A 24,954-nucleotide genomic window follows, 5' to 3' on the forward strand; every position below is an offset into this window, starting at 1 on the left:
GCACTTGGGGCGAGGAGACAAGCTCCCCAGATTAAGCTGCCAGCTTGGACTGCTAAGTCAGCAAGCTGGGGGTTCAGCAAGACAGTCTGTCTCAAAGTATAGAGAGCAAAGGAGCAATGACTTTCTCTGAGAGTATGCATAGTGCCCATCATTATCTAGCTATAAAACTTCTTTAGCTCAAATTCCATTGATCACCTCACTCACCCAGCAAATAATTATTTTCCAATACTGTCAGGCTAAGTGCACCCGAGTTAATAAGTAGCCGAGGAACCTTCCCAGGAGACACTGCCTAGTTGTTTTTCACAGAGTTCTGACCAAATACCTGAAAGCCATTGTAGGAGAAAGGATCTATTTCGATTCATTTTGTGGGTGCTGTCCGTCATGATGGGACAAGCGTGCTGGTGTTCATGGTGCAGGACCCTCTTGCTAGGACTCCACCCATCTGGGATGACCAAGGATCAGAGAGCAGGGAATGCTGACTTGCCAAAGTGATGTTCTAAAATCATTTTTAGCTGATGTATATTATTTATTGATTGCTTGATTTTTAATATTTATTTTGTGTGGAGATGGAACCAGGCCTTGTCACTGAGACGCATTCCCAACCTTGGTTTTTGTTTTCAAACACGACACACCTTGGGGAGTGTTATCAATTTTTTTTTTGAGACTTACTACATAGCTGCTCTTGAATTTGTCTCCTGGCTCTAACTCCCGAGTCCTGAGATTCCAGCACTGTGTGTCACGCCAGACTCTTGGAAGGCTGTCTTGTTCCCACCCTCCATACAATTCTGCTGTTTCTCTTTCCCCCTCCCCCACAAACCCATTCCACCCCTTTCTGGAGGGCTGCCTTTCTTTGTTTGAGTGACTTCCCTTGGAGGCCACTGACTCTGGGTCCTGGCCCTGAGCCAGGTTATTGGCACCGAGGGCAAGGGGTTTGATAACGGTGCTTTCTGGCCTGGTTTTTGTCACCAAAGGACAGTCCCTGAGTCCTCAGACAGCTTCTGATACCAGAATCAGATATAAAAGACCATAACCAGGTCCCAAGAGGAAGCCAGCACGCAACAACCACAGGCTGCTCCCAAGCCTAGGGACATGATGGCTGGCAAGGCTCTCTGAAGTAACTGACATTCAAGCTTCCTCCTACTGCCAGGCCATGAGAGTCTCTGCTTACCAACTTGCCAGGGACTCAATAGCATGTCTAACATAGAGATACACATAATTGCATAATCATATATATAATTATGCATATGGTGAATATATTATGCATATATATATTGTATGTGTGTGTTTGTGTTTGTGTGTGTGTCTTGACAATGAGGAAGTGTTTCATAATACACATGGTTAGGGAATTTAGCCATTGCGCTAACAGGATAGTGTAATAACGTATTTACACAACCCTAAGGCTCCTGGCCTCTAACCTCCATGTATTGTTGCCTGTTGATCCCAATGCCACTGTGCACAAAACAAGATTAAATGGTGCACTAGAGACGATGCAGTGAAATACAGGGCACAGCAGACGTACACTACCTTACAGTGTTTACAGTGGGGTGAATGGAACTGGCACCTCGTGATGCTAGGTGAGGGTTCTAGCCCGAGGCACGCTGACAGCCTTGGTGATCTGTTGTTTAAGAAGCTCAGAGAACACCCTGGGAAATGACGCCGTGAAGCGCAGTGGATGTACAGCCTGGTATTACTACTGTGGAGTGTGACTCACGGCACATGATTGTGTGCTGTGGAGTTCCATGTCTGCTCACACCAGCATCACGTCAGACTCCGTGAGGATGCGCATGCTGCTGTGGCGTTTGTTTGTAGCAATGCTTCAGCTCCTTTGTGATCCTACAGAACCCCTGCTCTATGTGTGACAAGAGTTGCTCATGGAGACATCAGAGATACACATTCTTGCAAGTCTCCTGCCTCAGCCTCCTGAGGGCAGGGGTAGCAGGTGTGCCCGGCTATGCCTGGATATCTCAGTCCTCTTTGAACTCAGTTGTCTCCTCTGTACTCCGGCTTCCGGCTTACTTTTCCCTGGGCAGGTGGTGTCTCAAGCGAAGAGTATGTTTTCTAACCCCTGACCTGGGCCTGAGGATGTCAGCAGGCGGTGACGGAAGGGCAGGAACCCAGGTGCAAGCATCAAGATGGAAGATTGCAGCGATCAACACGGAGGTCAACATGTGACAAGTGCTTTGACCTTGGTGGCTTTCCAGGCCAGTCCAGAGGTTGGGGTTTGGGTCCTGGTGAAGGCCTGCCTGTATTCCTGCCTGCCTGAGGTAAGGCCTTCCCATCTGCCTGGTTCTGGAAGCTGGTGGGATGGCAGCGATCGCTCTGGCTCTGTGACACAGGCCGTGACCTACACAGCAGTGGGGACAGTGTCTGGGTGTCTTCCCGACTGGACTGTGGAACCATCCTGGGTACCCTTCTCCACCCAGATACCGCCCAAGTCCTCAGCTCCAGCCAGAGCCAAGAGTGGTCCATGTGCCTGCGCCTCAGGAAGGAGAGGACACTCTCCATCCCATGCCTGCCTGTGGTGGCCTTGGCTGCCGGGCCAGACAGGGTCACGGGGAGGCCAGGTTCTGAACCCTCGGAACATCAGAAAACAGGTGGAGAGCAGATGAGACCTTGTGTCGCCCCACAGACCCAAGTCTGAGTCTGCTCATTTCTTCTCAGACTTTGCAGCTGCTGTTCCCTTAACCATCAATGCTGTTCCCTTTCCTCTTGCTGTTGACCACCTATTCAAGCACAAGGTTCAGTGCAAAACTGCTCCAAAGCCGGTCTGTGCCATGGTACAGATCACCCGGAATCATTTCTGTACCTGTATTCCTCATGTTTGACTCACTGCATGCTTTTGTTGTGTCTTTAGTGTCCTTCTGCGTGTGCGTAAATGAAAGGGACAAGCAGGGGAAGACATTGCTGGGGCCTGCCTGTCCCAAGGTCCTTGCTTTGGGGTACCTCTTACCAGTTCCATGTCCCCCAACATTCGTTCCCACTTACTCCTCCGTGATGCCGGGATCAGAAGACCCAAATGCCCTAGAGTCTAGAGCACAGAGTGTACCGTGCTCCGCGGTGAGACGAGCCAGGCTTGGGGACAGGTGCGCACTGGAGCACACAGCCTGAAAGTGGCAATGGCCGACGCCAAGTGGTCAGGGATTCATGGACTCCAGGCGTCCTGTGTGGCCACTGCAGGGCTGCCAGGGTACGGGCACGGTCGCATCTCCCAACCCAGACCTCTTGGGTTTCGGGGAACCACCGCGACCGGCCCAGGTCCGCCCATGAGGCGCCTAAGTCTCCGCCCCGCCCCCCACCCCGCCTCCTCCCGGGTCCTTAGGTCCCCGCCCGGAGCGGGCACCCTGCAACAGGTGAGCAGAACTCAGCAGAGCGGAGCGCGCTCGGCCCCAGTGTCGCCACCATGGGCAACAGCGCGGGCCGCAGCGACTTCGAGTGGGTCTACAACGACCAGCCGCACACGCAGCGGCGCAAGGAGATGCTCGGTGAGCGCGTGCGATCATAACTGGGGACCCGGTGGCCGAAATGGGATGGGCGGACAGAGGGAGAGCTGCTTAGTACGGCGCGCCGTGGGTTCTTCAGCAGCAACCAGTAGGCACCTGCTGTGCGCTGACTCCCTAGCATAGCCAAGCCCACCCACCGGGAATAGGCGGAATATGCGCGCTCCAAGGACACCCTCTCAGGAAGCGGTAGAACGCGAGGATCCTACGGAGGGTCGCGGCTCTCCCGCAGAAGACACCTGCGAGGTCATTTCCCGGGGTGGGCCCGGTCCTGGGGATTCCACGAGAAGGGCAGGAGTCTCGGGCTCCGCAGGTGGAGGGTGCATGACAAGAGCTCCTTCCCCTGACGTCCCAAACCTCCTTGCGCCCAGAAGGCTCCTTGCAGAGCTCATTTTCCCCCCACCTCACTTTGGCGCCCTAGCATCTGTTAACCCTTCTGCCTCATCGAACTGGCTGTGGGTTTGACTCGCGGTTACTCAACGGTCGGCTTCCGTTTTCCTTGCTGGTGGTATCCGGGCAGGGGTCCAGGTCTTTCAGGTTGTCTTCAGCCAGGTCGGTCTTGATCTGATGGGTCTTTTTCTTAGAGTCTTTGTTTTTGGCGTCTTCCGGATCTGCCCCTAATTGTGAAAGCTTCTGTCTTACTTTTACATCTTTCAAACTCAGGGTGCACTTGACCCGCTGTCGCTGCAGTTAGGGACTCAGGGCCTGGAAATTGTCCTGTGGGTGGGTTTGTGTCTTGTGGTTGTCTCCTATATGTCTGCGTAAGCCATCCTCTCTATTTGTGTGAACTTAGCAGGCACACCCGCCACCAGAGGAGGGCAGGTGTATTGGTCTAGGTGTTCCATTGTGCTGAGGGGGGGAAGAATAGGGGCCTCCTCAGCCCTTCCCCTGCCCCCCCCAGCTTCTCTTTCTGTATTCTCTGGGCACCTGGCCCTAGGTAGAGAAGACCTGTGAGCAGAGACACATATAGGGTGTGTCTCTGTGTGTCCCTGCCCACAGGTGCTCATGGAGTCCAGGCAGACTGCACCTGTAACAACCCCCTCCCCCCCCCCCCCCCCCCCCCCCCGTCCCTGTCCGCAGGGGTTGCTCTCCCTGGTACAGTGGTGGAGGATGAGACAGGCTTCCTGAGGGACCAGCACCAATAAGGTACATGACAAGGACCTCCCTTCCTCCCATATGCACGAGTGGGCTTCAAATTTGTGGTCCTCTGTGCTCAGCCTTCTTAGGGCTGGGATTAATGATGTGTACCACTGAAACCAGCACGCTCTCGTTTTTAGCTCTGTTTGCCTCAATTTGCCCTAGATGAAAGGTCATCTCTGGATCCTTCTGCCTCTGCCTTCCTAGGACTGGGATTACAGACACTCATCACCACACCCAGCATTTATGGGGTGCTGGGGAATCAACCGAGGGCTTTGCACACACTAAACAACAAACACCACCAGCCGAGCCACAGCCCAGCCCTAAATGTCTCTAACCAGAGAAACCATGGGCCTTAGGACACATCCAGATTTCCTAGAAAGATTGGTGGGGGGATTTGGACAGGGCAGGAGCTGTGGGGAGTTGATGGGGACACTCTGGTCTAGGCACAGCAAGAGAACTGTCATCTTTGGGGAGCGGCATTCATGCCCCTGCTGTAGGGACTGTGACTTCCTGTTCCCTGCCCAGTTTGTGCTGGTGACTTGGGATGTGTGTTCTTTAATCTGCTTGGGCTCTGGATTTCCTGCATTGATCAGTACAGTTCGGTGTTCCCTCATCAAGGAAGTTCCCCTCCCCACCCCACCTCACCCCACCCCACCAGCTGCTCGGATGGTCCTGGCCAATCAGGTGAAGACTCTCTCTAGGCTCTGCCTCCCCAGCTCCTTAACCCAAGCTCTGGGCTCTGCAGCAGCAATTTAGTGACTGGTAGAAAGGCTGATGCCATGGCCGGGATTCCAAGAGTCACTTGTGACTTAAGGGTGAGTCAGTGTCAGACGAGGAAGCTGCAGCTTGGCCTAGGGGGAAGGCTGAAGGGAAAGCCTTGCTTAGAAGTTGCTGTTCAGACTTGGGAGGTGATGCGTGAAGGATTCATGAAGGCCAGGATCCCACAGACGTCGGTGGCAACCTCCTCCAGAAAGGGCTGGGGACTCACTGAGGACAGAGTACAAGAAGCCCCACCCGTTTCTCCTTCCCGCCCAGCCCCGGGGTGGATCCTGAACATAGCGCTTTTCCAAGTGCCAGTCAGAGAGGAGGAGCAATTTGCCCTGTGCCGAATAGTGCAGAAGCTGCCGAGGCCTGGGTTGCTCATGTCCAGTTGTAATTTACATGACTGACTGGTGGCTATGTTGAGCGCAGAGCCTGTAGGTGTTGGTTAAGATCGGAATCTCCCAGTCAGGTCCCAGGAAGTCATTGCTAAGGGTTGGCTGCAGGTGTTCTGCGATAAGACCAAAGTCCACCTCTTGTTGCTGCCTAGGATGAGAACATTCCCCCCCCCCCCCCCGGCATGGAGTCCTAAGAAAATAGGATTCATGGCAGCATCCAAGAACGTGCCTCCCAGGCCAGGGCAGGCAGGAAGCTGACCCATTGCACACTGAGCTATGGCCACACAAGCTTGGGTTTGTTGTTTTGAAGATAAATAGCTTTGTAGTTTTGTTTGCTTTTTTAAAAAAATATGAAAGCAAGGTACACACACACACACACACACACACACACACACACACACACACACACGAGGGAAACCAGGAAATAAAAGTCAGTTGTTGGATTGTTTGCTTAGGAAAGGCTTGGCGGAAACTTCTCTCACTGGCGAAGGCCTTTGGGAAGATCAGAAGACCTAAATGCCGCCTGAGAGTCTAGGGCACGGAGCGAGCTGCCAGGGGAAGCTGAGGCCCTGGTCACCCAGCCACAGACATGCAGACTCCAGGGTGGCTGGCTAGAAGCCTGCCTCTTGCTAGGATCTTCGGGGATTTCGTTGAGTCTGTAACTTTCTCTGCCAGGCAGGGTCTGAGATTATAGGAGAGGGGTCTGCCTGCCTTTCTGCCTGGCTCTGTGGCTGCCTTTAGTACCAGGGTCTCCTTGGGGGCATGGCTCCCCCCCACCACTTATATGACCATGGTTTTGTGGTCAGGGGCAGTGTGCTGCAGGGCAGGAGTTTATAATGTTGCACCAAGCAGAAATAGGAAAATGGGATGTGGGGAGCTGGTCCCCAGCAGTGCAGGAGTTAGCGGCCGTGTTGTTCCCCTGTTACAACTTCCATTGCTGAACTCTGGCCTCTGCTCTGGCCTAGCAGGGACACCCAGACACTGACCCTGCTACTCATCTCTGTATTTTGCCTTCTCCCCAATCTGGGAGGCCCAGGCAATTTCCTGATTTCTGTAAGGATTGTTCTGTGCTGGTCCTGGTTGTTTATTCTCATGGCCCTAAGGGTGGAGCTCAGGACCTGGCACATGCTGGGCCAACACCAGGACCCTCCTGCCGCCATCCCCAGCTAGACATCTAGATGATTATTTCTTCTTCTTCTTCTTCTTCTTCTTCTTCTTCTTCTTCTTCTTCTTCTTCTTCTTCTTCTTCTTCTTCTTCTTCTTCTTCTTCTTCTTCTTTTCTCCTCCTCCTCCTCCTCCTCCTCCTCTTCTTCTTCTTCTTCTTCTTCTTCTTCTTCTTCTTCTTCTTCTTCTTCTCTTCTTCTTCTTCTTCTTCTTCTTCTTCTTCTTCTTCTTCTTCTTCTACTTCTTCTTCTTCTTCTTCTTCTTCTTTTCTCCTCCTCCTCCTCCTCCTCCTCCTCCTCTTCTTCTTCTTCTTCTTCTTCTTCTTCTTCTTCTTCTTCTTCTTTTCTTCTTCTTCTTCTTCTTCTTCTACTTCTTCTTCTACTTCTTCTCTTCTTCTTTCTTCTTCTTCTTCCTCCTCCTCCCCCTCCTCCCTCTTCTTCTTCCTCCTCCTCCCCTCCTCCCTCTTCTTCCTCTTCCCCTCTCCCCTCCCCCCTCCTCCCTCCTTCTCTTCCTCCTCCCCCTCTTCCCTCCTCCCTCCTCTCTTCTTCTTCCCCCTCCTCCTCCTCCTCCCTCCTCCTCTTCTCCCCCTCCTCCCTCCTCCCTCCTTTCTTCTTCTTCTTTTCTTCTTCTCCTCCTCCTCCTCCTCCTTTCTCTCCTTTTCCTCCTTCTTTTTTGGCTTTTCAAGACAGGATTTCTCTGTGTAGTCCCAGCTTTTCTGGAACCCTGTAAACCAGACTGGCCTCAAACTCAGAGATCTGCTTGCCTCTGCCAAGTGCCAGATAGACTTCTTTTTCTTCCCTTTTTATCAACTGACTTCATGTGCTTTCTTCGTGTCTTAGCTTCAAGTAGTCTAAAGAAACAACCTGGCAGCACATGCCCAAGTGTGTACACGAATGCCCCGTCACACACATGCACGTGTGCATGCGGCATATGGTAAATGTGAAGCCACTGGCTCTCTGAAAGGAACTAAAAGCCCCGAGTTGAGGCGTTACCAATTTCTGTAATGATTTTCACTGTGGCTGGCACCCACTTTCCTGATGCATCCCTGAGGTAGAGCTGGGGAAAAGATTCCCAGTTTGCTCCCTGTGTCCCGGAACCCTGTGAGTCGGCCCACATGTCCCTTCCCTGCCAACTTCCTTTCCTTGCTGTCTTCTGGGATGCCACACCCTCTACCTTTGTCCTCAGGTATAACTCTGCACCAGACTTTCCCACTCAGTGCTCAGTTGTGTCTGGTGCCCAGTGGCTCTGGGGAGTTAGGGAAAGTAGAAGCAACCGACCCTCTACACCATAGCCACCCCAAGCCAAAGGCCACCAGGATCAGCCTGGGTGCCAGATGCCTGGTCTGGTGAAGGTCTTATCATGTCCTTGTGCAGCTGAGAGGCAAGGGGGCACGCTGGTCTTCTGTGTGAGGGAGCACTCTGGTCTACTGTCCCATTACAAGGACCCATCTTGGGATTTAATCACCCCAAGGCCTCACTTCCTAACCAATCATGTGGGGATCTGAGTTTGGGCTGCCTGGGTTCTGCTCAGATAGAGCACTATCTCTATGTCCCCAACACACCTTGCCAGCCTGGTTCACACGTTCCGGGACGCTGCACTTAGTCTGTCTTGATGCCATGTTCCTGCTTTAGTTTTTAGCAACCTTATGGAGGTATATTAGCATGTTGTGCAAGGGCTTCATTTTAAGATCAAACTCCAGGCGTCTTTAGTTTGTAACGTGACCCAATCTGATCACACTTCTATCCCCTCAAACACTTCTTAGGGTCTGAGGCCATTTCCACCAGCAGCTACCCTGGCATCTCCAGTGGGTAAATTTCAGTACAAGTATCCATCCCATTGTTTGGCTGTCACAGCACCTTAGCCAGGGCACACTATGTGTCCTGTATGAGCTCACATGCCTGTCCCTAATCCGAAGTCCCTAATTCATCAGCTGGGGATCCCCAGAGACCTGCATGCCGATGTGAGACTCAGGAAGGCGCTCCGGACCATTGTTAATACTGTTTAGTTCTCCAGGGGACTCCAACAGGCTAGGGCAGGGCCAGGCTTGCCTGTGACTCAGAACTGGGCTAGGACAGATCAGAGTAGTGGGGAGACATCCTTGCAGTCTGAGATGGAGCTGGGAGGAAGTTCTAGAAAGCTTTGGTTCCTTGGAAGAGAGGCTGGTCAGCTATGGAGAGATGGTGGTACTGCTCATTTGAGCACTTCTGCCTCTGGTCACTAGGGGGCATCATCATCACTAAGCGGTTTGGTGGCGGGAGGAGGGAGGCTGAACCGCTGAAGGATCCCATGACCCAGGAGACAAGATCACTCCCCTGTAGCCAGACTAGTAGTCTTGTGCCTTCATTAGCCTCCCTGGAAATGGGTGGGAGAATCCTTTCCTGGGTGGTGTTGATGCCGGCTGGGAGGGGCATGATGGTTACAGAACAGAAGTCATAATAGGTCTGACTGGCAGGACCCCATTGCAGACCAAAGAGAGGGGGGAGTTGCCACCTCCATGGGTCAATTGGGAGGGGGTGCTGGAGTGGTCTGCAGCCAACAGGACCTCTCTGCTGCTCTCCTGCCCAGCTCTTGGCTGTCCCCGATGACACAGTTGACAAACCAGTCAAATGGTTTCATAAAAGCCAAGGCTTCCTCAGAGGTACAGGTTAAGAGTGTCTTGGGGCCAGGCAGTGGTGGCAGTAGTGGTGGCCCTCGCCATTAATCCCAGCACTCAGGAGGCAGAGGCAGGCGGATCTCTGTGAGTTCAAGGCCAGCCTGCTCTACAGAGCAATTTCCAGGACAGCCAAGGCTACACAAAGAAACCCTGTTTCTAAAAAATGAGAGAGAGAGACAGACAGACAGAGAGAGACAGAGACAGAGAGAGAGAAGAAGGAGAAGGAGAAGAGGGAGAAGAGAAGAGATGGAAAATAAAGGAAAGGAAAAGAAAAGACAAGGAGTGTCTTGTGGGTGAGGTTGTTACCATAGGCTCTGGGACCTTAAGAACAAGTGACTAACACATGTAGTGGCAAATCTGGGGCATTTAGGCCAGGCCTCCTTAGACCCAGTGGCCATGTGCCCCTAGGGCACCTCCATCTGCCCCTAGTTTAGTAGGCTGTCATGGAAAGTGGAGTGGAGAAGGCAGCCCAAGAGAGAGGGGGCACTGGCTTGAGTCCGAGGATGCTTGACTGTGGAGTTCTAGCTGGTTGCCAGGGCTGGGCTCCAGGCCATGTGGCAGAGTTGAGAGCTCTTGAGACATGCATAGGGCATCCAGGCTAGAGGCTCAGTGGGCTACAGACTGGATACCACCCATGTCCACCAAGAGAGGACTTAAGTGGCATGCCCATTGGAGGGAGGGGCTCAGCAGCAGTGTGGGCCGCTCGGGGTCTGTCAAGAGGCAGCTTAGGGAGTTCAGGATGGGGTGGGGAGGGGACACACTGCCCTTCCATGTGTTATGCTTCTCCTCCATGGGAGGAAACTGAGGCAGAGGAGGGCTAGCTAGGACTCCAGGGTGCAGCTGAGTTATTCATTGGGAGCTGTTGGTGGTGGGGGTGGGGGTAGGGGCACAGAGTTTCTTGCAAAGGGCCTGGGCAGAGGAAAGGGGTCATTGAGCAAGCACCCCTGCCTTAGGGTTTCCATTGCTGTGATGAAACACCATGACCAAAGAGCAAGTTGGGGAGGACAGGGTTTAGTAGGCTTAACTTCCATGTCTCTGTTCATCACTGAAGGAAGTCAGGACAGGAACTCAAACAGGGCAGGGTCCTGGAGGCAGGAGCTGATGCAGAGGCCACGGAGCGGAGCTGCTTACTGGCTTGCTTCCCCTGACTTGCTCGGCCTGACTTCTTATAGAACTCAGGACCACCAGCCCAGGGACAACACCACCCACCATGGGCGGGGCCCTCCCGGCGGGGCCCTCCCCATTGATCCTTAAGTGAGAAAATGCCTTACAGCTGGAGCTCCTGGACACACTCCTCAACCGAGACTCCTTTCTCTGGTGGCTCTAACTTGTATCAAGCTGACACGCAAAACCAGCCAGTACACCGGACCCCTTCTCAACCTGACACACAGACATGCCTGCTAGTAAGCCGCATCTCTTCCTTTTTCACTCATCCCCAAGATCTCACACTAAAATCATAAATAATTTCGGAAGTCCCACAGTCTTTACAAATTTAGCCTTTAAAATTTCAGTCCAGTTTCTTTGAAAAGTTCAAGTCTTTCATCTGTGGGCTCCCTTAAAAACCAAAGTTAAGGACCATCTTCAAGAGGGAAGAGCCAGTGATCTGGGAGGCACTCACAATCGTCTGGACCCCCACAGATGGCTTGGGTCGCTTCTCCAGCTCTGCCCTACATAGCACACACAGCTTGGCATCCAGGCTCCTTCTGGTCCCACTCCACCACTGCTGCTCTTGGTGGTCATCCTACGGTGCTGGCATCTCCAAAACACTGGGGTCTTAGGCTGCAACCGGGCTGCACTGTCACCAACAGCCTCCCACGGGCTCTCTCCAGGTGCCAAGCCTCAGCTTCTCTGCATGACCCCTTCCGTCCTGGGCCTTCAATTGCCACGGAGGCTGCACCTTCACCAATGGCCTCTTCTGGCCTCTCACAGTGCCGAGCCTCAGCTGCTCTCCATGACCCCTTCATGCCTTCAAAACCATTATCACCTGGGTGGCTCTTACACATTACCAAGTCTGGCGGCCAGCATGAGGCACAACATTGGCCACCTGTGGAACACAACTTCACTGGGCTCTCAGGAAACACTTCCCAGAAGATTTCACCACAGTGATGCTGGTCTCTTCTTCATCACTGCTAATTTCCTCGTTCCAGCCGGCGAGCATCAAGTATCCCAGCAAAGCAAAGTTTTGCTTCAGCAATTCTGTTATCTTGTTGATCATTGTTGATCAGAGCTGATTCTTCAGCCCCAGCTAACCAGAGCCACAGAATCTTAATTCATAATAGCAAATGGCCCTGATAGAGTCTTTTTTTAAAAAATATTTTTATTATATATACAATATTCTGTCTGTGTGTATGCCTGCAGGCCAGAAGGGGGCACCAGACCCCATTACAGATGGTTGTGAGCCACCATGTGGTTGATGGGAATTGAACTCAGGACCTTTGGAAGAGCAGGCAATGCTCTTAACCTCTGAGCCATCTTTCCAGCCCCCCTGATCAAGTCTTTAAACTTCCCTCTGACTTCACCAGCCAGGCCTCCATCTCATTCACTGCTCTCAAATTCTCATCTTCCAAGTTCCACAGAACATCCCACAGAGCTCTTAACTCCCAGTGGCTCTTCTAGGCCCAAATTCCATAGTCTTTCTACAATCCTCCCCTAAACATGGTCAGGACTGTCACAGCAATATCCCACTTCTGGTACCAATTTGTCTTAGTTAGGGTTTCTATTGATGTGATGAAACATTGTGCCCAAAAGGCAAGTTGGGGAGGAAAGGGTTTATTAGGTCTATACTTCAGCATTGCTGTTCATCACCGAAGGATTCAGGACAGGAACTCAAACAGCGCAGGATTCTAGGGGCAGGAGCGGATGCAGAGGCAATGGAGAGGTACTCTTTACTGGCTTGCTTCCCCTGCCTTGTTCAGCCCACCTTCTTATAGAAGCCAGGACCAACAACCCAGGGATGGCACCACCCACCATGGGCTGGGCCCTTCCCCATGGATCGTTAAATGAGAAAATGCCTTACACCTGGATCTCAGGGAGCCATTTTCCAACTTCCTTCCTCAGATGATTCTAGCTTGTTTCAAATTGACACACAGAACCAGCCAGTGCAAGCCCACAGTCACCTCTACTAGGCTGTGTGCTCAGGTGTGTCCCGCATGTGCTAGCTTCTATCTAAGCGAGGGCCTGGGCCCCGCTGCCTTGGAGTTCACCTGGTTGGGGCTCACCTGACACAGGTGTGGCTGGACCCACCCTCTTGCGCTGATGCTTGGCTTCCTTCCAAGGGGAAGCAAGGGCAACTGCCTTTTGGAAATCCTTAGCTGGAGCTAGTGGGTTGCTGAACAGGAGAGAGGGAGGCTGGCTACTGCCTGAGGGAGGCCAAGTGGGTGAGGCAGGTCCACAGAAGCCACTCATGGGAGACTGGGGAGCTGGTGGCATGCACAGATGCAGACACTTTGCATGTGATTTTCCTGGTGTCATCCTGCAGATGTCCCTATTCTGTCATCAAGACATGCTGCCTTCCGCATGGTCCTGGGTTCCTCTCCGCTTTCCTGCAGCACTGAGGCCCTCCCCAGTGGTGTCCTTCGGACCCTGGCTCTGCATCTGTCCCCCTACCCTCCAACTCCCCAGGTAGCAGCAGGCACATCAGTCCCTCCAGGGGAAGGCTAGAGTATGGCTCACATATCTGTCTGTCCTGTGTGCCCAGAGCCACACCCCTGCTGAGTCCAGAGGGATGCGCCATCCTGCCAGCACTGGTCAGGAGCAGGCCCTCAGAGGCCAGGCCACACTTGGCTGGCCTCTGTCCCAAGGCTGGGAGGAGGAGGTCCTGAATGGAGTCACCCGTGTTGGGTGTGCGCCACTTCACAGTATCCTTTGCTCTGGACATTAGCATTCTGGCCTAGTTTTACTGGGCAGAAATCCACATTAGCAGAGTTGTATTCCTTCTGGAAGTTCCATGGGGGAGCAGGTTCCATGGTCTTTCCTGGCTTCTGGAGTCACCCCCCCCCCCCCACCAGGCCTCCTGTGTTCCAAGACAGGTGGCCTCTCCTCGTGCCTCATTTAGCCCTCGGCTCCCAGCTGGGCTCTTGCATTACCTGGGGAGCCTTGCCATGGCTTTAATCATATGCGCGTCTCTTCTTGACCTTTTATCCAAGGTGGTCACAGGTTGTGGTGTTAGCATGTGGGCATTTTGGGGGGTGTATCGTTCTGCTTACCACTGGTGCTAAATGGCCTCCTCTGTAACTGTGGGCAGGGTTGAAATGGAAGCATTTAATGTCCTGATGGGACATGCCCACGTCATCACACCACATGCCATCATAACCTTGACAAGTAGCCTCTGTCAGCCTGCCTTAGCTTGCCCTGAAATCCCTCAGGGAGTTAGCAAGGCCTTATGTCAGGACCATGCCAGATTGCTCAGGTGAGGTATTTGGGAGCTGGAATTCTTAAACAGTGGGATTTCAGTTTTGCTTTGTCTAGTGGTCTGAACTCCTGAGTTCCAGCCACCCTTCTTCCTCAGCCCCATAGGTGTGATTCTGTGTGTCTCCTAGCGTAATATTCTCTCTCTCTCTCTCTCTCTCTCTCTCTCTCTCTCTCTCTCTCTCTTCCTTTCTTTTACTTTCCTTGTTTGGGTTTTCAAAACAGGGTGTCTCTGTCTCTCTGGCTGTCCTGAAACATGCTCTGTAGAACAAGCTGGCCTCAGACTCAGAGATCTTCCTGCCTCTGCCTCCTGAATGCTGAGATAAAAGGCGTGAGCCAACACTGTCCAGCCGAACATTCTTTTCTTATGGTAAAACATATATACAATTTGCCTATTTGTTTATTTATACATGGTCACATGCAGTCCGGGCTACCTCAAACTCATGTAGCTGAGAAATATCTTGAACTCTGATCCTCCTGCCTCCACCCCCACGTGTTAGGATTACAGGTGTGTGTAACTCTGACCCTCCTGCCTCCACCCCCACGTGCTAGGACTAGAGCTGTATGTTGGCACACTTTGCTCATGCAGTGCTGGGACTGAACCCAAGGCCTGGCAACTAAACTGCTCCCCCGACCCTGCCCCTTTGGGTGTGCAAGCTGGAGGCATTAGTGGCAGTCACATTTGTATAATTTGTATAGCACCACTGCTGTTGACATGCCTTGCCCATTCCACTCAAGGCTGCAGCCCCTGCTCTGATCCTGCAGGTCAGCCCTAGGCAAGGCTAGCTGAGTCTACTGTCTGCTCAGAGTGGTGCTGATGCTGAGGACTGGTATTATTTAATTGAGGTGCCCTAGGATAAGATTCTGCCTGGCTGGCGAAGTTTCCCTGTCTGTAGGACAGCACCGGCCCCATCCCTGGGATGTCTGCTCTTGTCCAGGAAGCTAAGGGACAGAGCAGACCTGGGAGTATCTACCACCCTGAGTTTTTGATGACCCTCTGTTCCTGGAGGCAGCACCTGATGTTTGACCCGATCCTGCTGTCTCCTCTGGTCTTGCCCCACCCTTAATCTTTAGGTACCAGCACCTAAACGTGTCACCCCTCTGCCTGTCCTTCCCTCCTGGCCCTTCTTGACCTGGGTAACTTCCACATGTACCATTGCCCCTTTACTAGAAAACAAAACACAAAAAAGCACAAACTATGCAAGGATGGACGCTTGCTGCCCTGAAGAGACAGGTGACATTTTGTTAGCTTCTCTACGGTGCTTGTTAATTTTAGGGACGGCCTCCCAAGCCATGGCTCGTCACTCCGAGTGCCTGACAAGTTTGGGAATTCCCAGTCCACATCATCCCTCTTTGACCATGTCCAAGTACCAAGTCATACATGACACGGACACATGTTTACTGGAACACTGGGGGCCAGAAGGCTTGTGGCTCTGATGCTACTTTGGTTTATGTGACCTGTTGTGACACCTGCACTTTATTTAGGCTGGTCACAAATCTCTGCGCTCTGAGAAGTCTGTCAGCCTCCTCCCAAAGTAGGTCAGAGGTAGGAAATCCTTTGTACCTCATAGTCCAGGCTGCAATTCTTCCAAGACACAAAGTATAGGGACGGCCTGTCTCTCTAAGACCCTTGAGGGTGTGGGGAGGAATCTTGAATGCTTTCAGGCACTGCTAGGGGATGAGATGGGAGATGGCAGGAAGAGGATGAGGGTTCAGTGAATGCCAGGTCGCTCATCACTCTTGTCTTCCCTGTAGCCAAGTACCCAGCCATCAAGGCCCTGATGCGGCCAGACCCCCACATCAAGTGGACAGTGCTGGGACTGGTGCTGGTGCAGTTGCTGGCCTGCTGGCTGGTGCAGGGGCTCTCCTGGCGATGGCTGCTCTTCTGGGCTTATGCCTTCGGTGGCTGCATCAACCACTCACTAACACTGGCCATTCATGACATCTCACACAATACTGCCTTTGGCACGAACTTTGCCTCCCGCAACCGCTGGTTCGCCATCTTCGCGAATCTACCCATTGGCGTACCCTACGCCACATCCTTCAAGAAGTACCATGTGGACCACCATCGTTATCTGGGTGGCGACGGCCTGGACGTGGACATTCCCACAAACTTTGAAGGCTGGTTCTTCTGTACGCCGGCCCGCAAGCTGCTCTGGCTGGCCCTACAACCCTTCTTCTACTCACTACGGCCACTCTATGTGAACCCCAAGGCAGTGACTCGTATGGAGATACTCAATACCCTGGTGCAGCTGGCTGTTGACCTGACCATTTTTGCCCTCTGGGGGATCAAACCCGTCGTCTACCTTCTAGCTGGCTCCTTCCTGGGCCTGGGCCTACACCCTATCTCTGGCCACTTTGTGGCTGAGCATTATATGTTCATGAAGGGCCATGAGACTTACTCCTACTACGGGCCCCTCAACTGGATCACCTTCAATGTGGGCTACCACATGGAGCACCATGACTTTCCCAGCATCCCCGGCTGCTACCTGCCACTGGTAAGTGCTCAGCCTGGACTGAGCAGGCACAGGGGGTGGGGGGAGTGAGGAGTAAGGGGGAAAGCTCTGCCAGTCCCAGATTGACTTCTCCTCTGTGTGTTGGTAAGGGAATGGTCATTCATTTCTGGGGTGCTGGGCTGGAGACAGAAGGGGCAGATCCAGATAAGACAGAGTTTCTCAAGGCAGGTGCAGGCTAGCAGCGTAGGCTAATGCACAGCGGCTGGAACCCTGCTCCTGGGACCTGCTGATGGTGTGTCCCTGCTCAAGTACTCGCCCCATTTCAGCTTCCTTTTCTGTATCAGTGGACACCACGTGAAGCACTCCGCTTTGTCTCCCGCCTGTGGCTGCTCATTTCCTGTCAGTCTTGTGACAGTTTGGGCCTATTGCTCCAGCCGGGAGCTGGCCAGGCAGCACAGCTGTGGTTTTGTCTTTATAACCAACGGGGACCAGTTACAGCTACAGGAAAGAAAGGCTGAGGTGCAGGGGGTGAAGGTTGAGAGAGAGAGATAGGAAGCCTTGAATGCCAGCGGCTGTTAAACAGGTGTGGCAAGGAGCAGCAGTGGGGGAGGGTTCTCGGGAAATTCCTGAGTATGTTTGTGTCTGTTCTTCTTGGGTGCCCAGGTGTGTGTGTGTGTGTGTGTGTGTGTGTGTGTGTGTGTGTTGTGCACACACGGAGGGTGTCACACTGGGTGACTCTGGCTGGTCCCAGTGCTGTGCTCGTGCAGGCTAGGAAGCCACACCTGTCATGACTGTCACACTCAAATCGACATTTGAGAAGGAGGCAGAGGTTATAAGGGATAGCTCATCTCAGAAGTCACGTCTGCGTCTCTCCGGAAGCTGCCTCTGACAGGAGCAGTTTTCACATTGCACCTGCTGCGGGCTGCAGAGAAGGCTGCCCAGTGGGCCCACCTCAGATGTGGAGCGTGCCTTCCCTGGGGAGGTGACAGAGCAATTTCCACAGCACCGTGGTGGCTTGGTTACAGGTGCTGTGGCTGGAGCACTCCCGGGGGGAGGAGTCAGACATGGCATATCAGGTCAGGGTAAAGGCAGGGGGTGGAGACGTGTGTTGGGCGAGGAAGCAGCCAAAGCTGAAGCCCAGATCCTGGCAGAGCATAGGATGCTGGGGTGAGGAATGAGGGTGTTATTCAAGACCTCAGGGTACATGCCTCAGAACTCTGCAGGACCAAAATGGACCCACCTTGACCTTTGGGATCAGAAAGTTGGTGGGTGTTGAGGTGGGGCACTCGGGCTGTGGTGCCCTCCCTGTTGGGGCCTCCTTCACCTGTAGCTGGTGTGTGTGTGTGTGTGTGTGTATGTGTGTGCGCGCATGCAGCTGGTATGTGTGTGTGCTCTCATTGCATGTGTGGTAGAATATCAGCCAAGGTGCAGCCTTGACCCCACTCCTTTCCACAGGTGCGGAAGATTGCACCCGAATACTACGACCACCTGCCGCAGCACCACTCCTGGGTGAAGGTGCTCTGGGACTTTGTATTTGAGGACTCTATGGGACCCTACGCCAGGGTTAAGCGCACATGTAAGCTGGCAGAGGACCGCCTGTGAACCCTGCCGGCCAGCAGTCCTGAGGGGTGCAGCCCCGTGCCTCTTGCCCCCACTTTTGTGGGCCAGGGCCACAGAACTGGCCTAGCTACATCAGGTCTTGCAGTCTAGGCTGCTTCTGGTCCTGCTGGACCAAGCAACAGGGGATGCAGCCGTGGTTGGGGCAACCCGGCTTACCTAATCTCTCTGGCCTTCCCGCTGACTGACCAGGATACTCTGTGCCTGTGGTCCCATGGAGTTGCCTTCTCTGTTCTTATGCCCTAGATTAAACCTAATATTTGTCTTTATAGTCGATGTGTTGTCCTTCTTTGGGGCAGGATGGAGTCTCGGCCTGAACCTGGGCCCCCACAGTATGTTGCCTGAATCCAGGTGGGTGAAGGCCAGCTCCGTGCCTGTCTCTCATTCCCTCAGGCTTCTGCCACTATGGAAAAGCTTCGAGGTATGGGCTTCAGAAGTTCCCTCCAAGTCATGGAGCAGTTCCACTTTGGGCCATCTGACCTGTGAAACCATCCCGAGCTTGGATAGGGTCGGGCTGGCGGCACAGGGTCCACAGCCCTGGACAGGGTTCCCAAGTCAGATGGCTGGCTGGGCAGTTTCTCTGTGTGTGTGTAATAGTTGGGGGTGGGGCATAAATACTGATGTGATGGCATAGCTGTGACCAGAGAGGTAGCCTTGGTTAGTGACCTGGTCCTAAGAGGCTGGACCATGGTGGGTTCTGGTGTCCAGAGCAGGTATCAGCAGTGTGTTGGGAGAGGATCCCTTGGCAGGGAGGGATAAGAGTGGGCCCAGCCTTATAGCTTCCACTACAGCCTGGGGCTTGAGGAGCTAGGCTTGGCCAAGGACACCACCTCAGAGGCAGCCAGGGAAAGAGGACGTGCCATAGCCCACGCCCCATGCCTGGGAGTGGCCCTGCGGCTCTAGGAACAGGTATCTCTGAAGAGTGTGACAGTTGAGATGACGCCTGTCTAAGACCTTCTGAGACATGAGGACTTTGAGCCAGGGCAGGTGGCTTCTTCCTGTGTGCACACAGTTCCTCCAGGAGATGAGGGAAATCCCAGTGAGGTCAGCTGCCACTTACTGCCCTGACTGAGCCTAGACCTCGCCTCATGTCAGAGGCTGGTCTGAGGCTAAGGGAACATCTGAAGGTGACGTGATTAGGCTGTGCTGAGGACATTTGGGAGAGGCTCAGGGATGTGGAGTGTGCTGCTGTGGCCAGGCCCCTAAGGTTGTTCAGTTTCTTATCTCCTTGTAGGTCCCTAAATCATTCCTGGCTTTTAGGATCATTGGAACCCAATGAGATGCAATGCAGCAAAGATCTCACCTCAGCCCTTCCTCCCCAGCTCTCAGCACTGAGCACACCAGTAGGCATTTTGCTCTACGGTCCTGGGAGCCATGGGAGCTCACATGGGTATGGTTGCAAGGCTCTCATTGCTATCTACTGGCCGTATGGGTCAGAGGATCTCCGTAGCCACAGTGAAGATTAAGTGCTGGGATTCCCTAGGTTGCTATGGATTGTTCCCAGTAACACCACAGGGTGCAGGTAGTCTATGAGGGGCAAAGCTTCCTCTCATTTTCAGCACTCGATAGGCAGATTGCACATGGAATCCTTGAGTTCAGGGAGTGTGCTGCACTCAGAGCCAACCCACCTAGTGATCCTAGGGCTGTGTGGCTCCCCACAGGCAGGGCCTGAGCTCAGCTCCACATGTAGGAAGTACCTGGTGGCCTGGCCACGCTCTTGGGTCCCAGGAACATTCTGACGGAGTCCAGCTCCTCTCTGAGGTCCCCTTGATCTCTTTAGTCCTGCTTGCTCTGGCCTGGGCACTCCCTGTAAAGAGGGACCCCCCGGGGCAGCCAAGACCCGGCGCAAGAGAGAGAGAGCCAGAGCCTGAGTGTGGACAGTGAACGGTTTATTATCGAGTGGACATAACACGCACTGCGTGGACAGACTGGAAACACCATAGCTGCTGGGGCTGAGCTGCATTCTGACAGCTCTGTGGCGTGGAAAGGCCACGCTGTACCCAGCTGCTCACTGCTAGCTGTGGAGCTAACAGTGTCACCTAGGAGAAAACTTGGAAGCCATCTAATAAAGCAGGTGATTTTTGGGGTGTTCTCTCTATAAACCAAAGAAATGTACACTTAAATAAGCAAATATAAAATACAAAAAAGAATAGACCCGGTGTTCTGTGTCAGACACGCTAAAAATCCAGGAGTTGAAGTTTGTTTCCTCATTTTAATATTAAATCACAGGTTGAGACTTAAGTACATCCACGCTTCCGCAGGCTTGCTGTGTGCTGGGGCCAGCACGGCTCCTCGCGATCCTCCAAGGCTGGCGCCATCTTACGTGGTGCTGATCCCACTTAGCTCCTGCCTGATAGCTAAGGGCAGGACAGGAGAAGGAGGCTCAGTGTAGCACGGAAGCACCCTGCTCAGGCTGCCGGAGACCACACATGAGCTAGATGCCCACCAGCATGGCAGCTTTGACAGACCTTTGGGCAGACAACCCAGACCTTGTGGGCTTCAACCCTAATGATATGGACTTGAAAAAGACAAAGACTATGCTTTGCTTCCTCACGCTGCTGTGTGTGTGGGGACCCAGGTCTTCCTAGAGTCTGGCAGGTGGGCACCCACATTGCTCAGAGGCCCTTGAGTCCCTACCCACATAGGATGGAGGCTGGTTCCAGTGTATAGTATACACTGTGTAGTATACTAGTGCATGCAGTATAGCAAGTTTCTGGCCATAGCCATGGAGTATGCTGGTGCCACGGCCTGGCCTTTGTCCTGCAGAGGTGACTCTGTTCTGTCTGCTTGAGACCCATTAAGCCTTCCCAAATCTCTCTTTCTTCTTTTGCCCGCCTCATCCTGTTTCTTCCCCAGATCTGGACTCCCTTCTCTTAGCTCCCCACATTTTCCCTCTTCCTTCACAGGCCTCTGGAGCCCTCACAGTGGACAGACCTGTCCATAGTCAAGAGCCAGAGGGGGCAACCATTAAGTAATAGGATCTTTGCCAGGATGCTCACTTGCTTTCCTGAGGGCTCTGAGCATGGGGTCTACATGACGATGGCAGGCAGTGACTGAGCAAGGCTCTCACCATGTCTGCCTCTTCCCAGGCAGCTCTCTTGAAGACAGCTGGACTATGCTTGGGGTTTCTAACCCAGCTATTTCCCCAAGTGCCAGAAAGGGAGCCCCCCAAGACTGGAACTGTGGGGCAGCAGTAAGGCAGTGAACTGCTCCACAGCTGTGATGTCTCCTTCCTTGCATTCATGAACATTCTCCCACACCTGTCCTCTGGTGGGACGGGACAGACAGAATCGTGGTCTCTGTGGCCAAGGAGTGTAGCTATTATAGCTAATGGCGGCCAGGTCTCAGCAGTACCCCTGTGCATATCTTCCCTTGGGAGCCTGCTATTAGCTGTCCCTCTGACTTCATAGGTCTTTCTAGCTCAGGTCACTGCTGGGCACCAGCGATAGTTAGGGGCAACAGGTGGGGCTGGGTGCAGGCTGGGCTTTGCTGCTGTTCCAGCCTGAGCCAGCTCCCTACAGGCCCTGGTGGGGAGATGGGATGTGATCAGCACAGTCCTACTTCTGCAGCCAGGGGCTCCCTAGCTGTGCAGGAGTTCCGGCATCCTAGAGGCAGCAGTGACAGGAAGATTGGGCAGGAAAGGATAGAAACTTGGAGGGCGTCTCCAGGCCTGTCCTTTCCTCCACAGGGCGACCTTCTGGGAGGAATATCAGACACAGAAGCCACACCCCAGGGAGATGTACATTACAGTAATGTACATTACACTTTCCTGAGCCTCACTTTCCACAGCTACAGATGGGGGTGAGTGTAGGATGCTGGGAGGACAATGAGCTCATCCCTGGCTGGAGCGGCCCCCACTCACCATCAATGATCTCCTCTTTTACCTTGTGGAGCTCTCGAACCACCTCCTCCAGGATTTCCTGCTGGGCAGAATCTCAGAGTGAAGGGACAGACGCTGGCTCTAGGGATGTGCTGCGGGGCCCTCTCCCTCAGCCAGGCCCTGGGCAAGCCCTGCTCTCAACACCCCTCAGACTATAATGGTGGAAGCCCAGGGTGCCCAGGGACTCCCTTTTCTTCCACTGGCTAGCTTCTTGCCTTTGTGGCAGACAAGAAGGGGACTCACTGGCTAGAGATAGTCCCAGCCTGCTGACTGCTACTCGCTCTCACCTGTTTCATCCGGTCCAAATCTAAGGCATCCAGGCCCACATCATTTACACTCCCGGCAGGCTTCACCCTGGAAGAAGAATGGCAGGTGTGGGAGGGTGGGTGCCAAAGTCTATAGGGACCCATGCTGGGGAAGCCTGAGGCATCAGCGGCCTCTGCTCAGGGTCCGAGTGCCACCCGCTCCCCAGCCCTTCTGCTGTAGGACTGCTTGGAAAGGATGTGAATGTCCGGCCCCTTAACGGTCTTTTTGGTCCCTTAACCACATTTCCCAGTCCCAGTCAGGACATGGGGCCACACAGGAGCAGTCTTCTGGCTTCAAAGGCCTTAGGCAGAGGAGGCAACTGAGGCAGACTGAGTTAGTGCTTCCTGTCTCCTGGAGAGAAAGTACTGATAACGTCCTCCTCCATGTGGAGCTTGTGTTCCAGCTGAACTCTGGTTGGTAGCAGTGGAACCAGCTCCAGGCTGGCGTACCACCTCCTTCATGCTAGGCTCTCTAGGTGGAAGAGCGCTCTACTGCTTCCTCCTCTCAGAATCATCCTAGGCCGCCTCCCAAATGTCCACGCAGCAGATTCTCTCTCACAGAGGCTTGGCCAGGCCTTCTCTAAAGCTCTACCCCCGCCCTCAGTCTTCTCCAGAGCCTCTCCAGGAGCCAAAGTTCTCTCTGGCGCACAGCCCGGCTGACCACAAGCATGCCTGTCAGGGCCGTGCTGGAGCTCTGCTCTCCTCACGACCTTGTCTCACTCTGCAAGCCGGGCTTCTGGTGTCACCTGCTTTGTGACAAGGTATGCTTGCTTCCATTTGGGGTGGCCAGTGAGGATATCTCCTGGTATGGGTTTAGGAGCCTTCAAATACAGGCATTTATCTATCTATCTATCTATCTATCTATCTATCTATCTATCTATCTATCTATCTATCTATCTATCTATCTATTTATGGTATCTAGAGGGACAGCTGTGAGTGCTGGGAACCGAACTCCTATAGTTTTGGTTGTGAGCCTAGCCTTTAACAGCTGAGCCATCCCTCCAGGCCCAGGCATGTTTGAATTGAGTCACCATCTCGGGTTTTGGGGGACCAGCATAGTTCTCAAGAGTCTACCCTGCGGTTACATTGCATAGCTCTCAAGGGTCTACCCTGCGGCCACACTGGCATTTGGTTGGGGAAACATGGTCAGCTGACTTGTGAGGAGACTGGCTACATTTGCTGAATGCAAAGGAAGGGGACCAAGAATGATCTGAAGGGGCAGGGTGCTGGGCTGGGGTGCAGCGGTCCCCACAGCTGTCCTGGGTGGCAGGGATTGATGGCTCTCTGCTTTGCTTCCCTTTCCCTCTGGAAGTCATACCTCTCCAGGGCTTTGGCTTTCCCTTCTCAGGAGAGGATGGAGCCAGCCTACACCACTGTAAGGGTCTTTAGCTTTTCCTCTCCTCAGGTATGAAAGAGGGGACCACCCTTCCCAGAGCAAGTTGTTAATACCAAGACATGAGACAGGGCTGGGAGGTGTTAGTCACGGGCAAGGGGGAAGAGAGGCTCCCGAGCCCAGGTAACACATGGGCAGGAGGGGTTGTCGGTACCTAGAGTGAGGCTGCGACTGAAGGGGACTCTTAGCTTCGGGGCTCTTAGCCACAGACGGGGTTCTACGGCAATGGAATGAAACAGACATGTGAACCAGCACCAAAGCCCAACCATGAGACTTGTCTCTTGGCCCGTCCCAGAACAGCTCACCTGGACAGCAATGAGGACACAGGTTTCTCCACCGAATTGCTCCGTTCCCAGGGTTTTCGACCAGCCTCTGCCAATTCAGTTCATGAAGGGTCAGAGTTGAGACGGCTTAGTGACACCCCTCTCCTAAACATCCCTTTAGAAGCCTGCCCAGGTGGTGGTGCAGAGCGACCGTGGGAAGGCTGCCCAGTGTGGAACTGCAACCTGGCCTGATCTCAAGCCCACTTTTCGCCAGGGTACCCCTGCAACTGCAGGCAGCCCTACTGTCACCCCGCTTCCCAACTCTAGGGTTCCTGTTCCCTTCAAACTTGAGTCTTCTCCATGGAGGCTGACCCAGCTGAACAGAAACAGAGCCCAGCGACAGGAAGGACGGGGCCCTCCCAATGCTCTCATCTGTCTTGTCCTCCTCCATGCCCCTCTGGCCAGGCTCCCTGCAATCTGACTGCACCTCAGCTCACTAGTCTCCTCACACTGAGTCTGCCCTGCTCCCTTCCTCAGCCTGGAAACCACTTTCCCTTTTCTGAGTCTAGTGCAACAGGCTGAGTGCGTCTCATCTAAGACACTTGGGACCAGACATGTGCAGATTAAGAGTTCACCTGGAGCTTGCTGGAAAAGCTTCAGAATTCGGAGCATTCTGGGTTTTTGGACTGGGAATGCCTAACCTTTGTTGTACTAGATTACAACTCATGCCCCAGTTCACAGTAAATACACTACATTGAGCAGAACACACTGCCCAGAGATTGAGCAAAGGGGCGGTGAGGCTGTCTGAACTGAGCCTTGTCTGCAGACCAACCTCAGGTCTGAGGCAGGTTACCTCACAGAGCCACCTGGCAGGTCACTGGGCTTAAAGGAACAATACCTGGGACAGGGTGTGTGGCCTCAGGCAGAACTTTACCACAGGGAGCCAAAAACTGCTAAACGTGGGAAACCCCTCCTACTGCCATTTACATAACAGGAAAATAAGGACAGTAACACTGCCCAAA

At 53.5% G+C, this 24,954-nt stretch overlaps 2 protein-coding genes across 6 annotated transcripts in view; one reads left to right on the forward strand and one right to left on the reverse strand.

Moving 5' to 3' along the window:
* The first annotated feature begins 3,323 nt into the window (after window positions 1–3,323).
* Window positions 3,324–18,362, forward strand: Degs2 (delta 4-desaturase, sphingolipid 2). Its single transcript, XM_048431268.3, has 3 exons — window positions 3,324–3,482; window positions 15,774–16,516; window positions 17,930–18,362. Exons 1-3 carry the CDS (start codon window positions 3,401–3,403, stop codon window positions 18,074–18,076), a joined length of 972 nt encoding a protein of 323 aa, XP_048287225.1. The 5' UTR covers window positions 3,324–3,400; the 3' UTR covers window positions 18,077–18,362.
* Window positions 18,363–19,963: 1,601 nt separating this feature from the next.
* The window catches only part of Evl (Enah/Vasp-like), a 148,993-nt gene continuing 144,002 nt past the window's right edge, over window positions 19,964–24,954 (reverse strand). For 4 of the 5 annotated variants that reach the window (XM_085697916.2, XM_085697915.2, XM_048431263.3 and 1 more), the window contains exons 10-14: window positions 23,975–24,041; window positions 23,824–23,886; window positions 22,259–22,325; window positions 21,954–22,011; window positions 19,964–20,448 (exon numbers count right to left, since the gene is read on the reverse strand). In XM_085697916.2, coding sequence (XP_085554042.1) covers window positions 20,411–20,448; window positions 21,954–22,011; window positions 22,259–22,325; window positions 23,824–23,886; window positions 23,975–24,041 — 293 coding nt within the window. In that variant the 3' untranslated portion in view covers window positions 19,964–20,410. The remainder of the gene's footprint in view (window positions 20,449–21,953; window positions 22,012–22,258; window positions 22,326–23,823; window positions 23,887–23,974; window positions 24,042–24,954) is intronic. The other variant, XM_048431264.3, reaches the window with a different exon arrangement.

The sequence above is a fragment of the Myodes glareolus genome, chromosome 11, assembly GCF_982192425.1.
Source record: "Myodes glareolus chromosome 11, mMyoGla1.1, whole genome shotgun sequence".
Classification (NCBI taxonomy): domain Eukaryota; kingdom Metazoa; phylum Chordata; class Mammalia; order Rodentia; family Cricetidae; genus Myodes; species Myodes glareolus.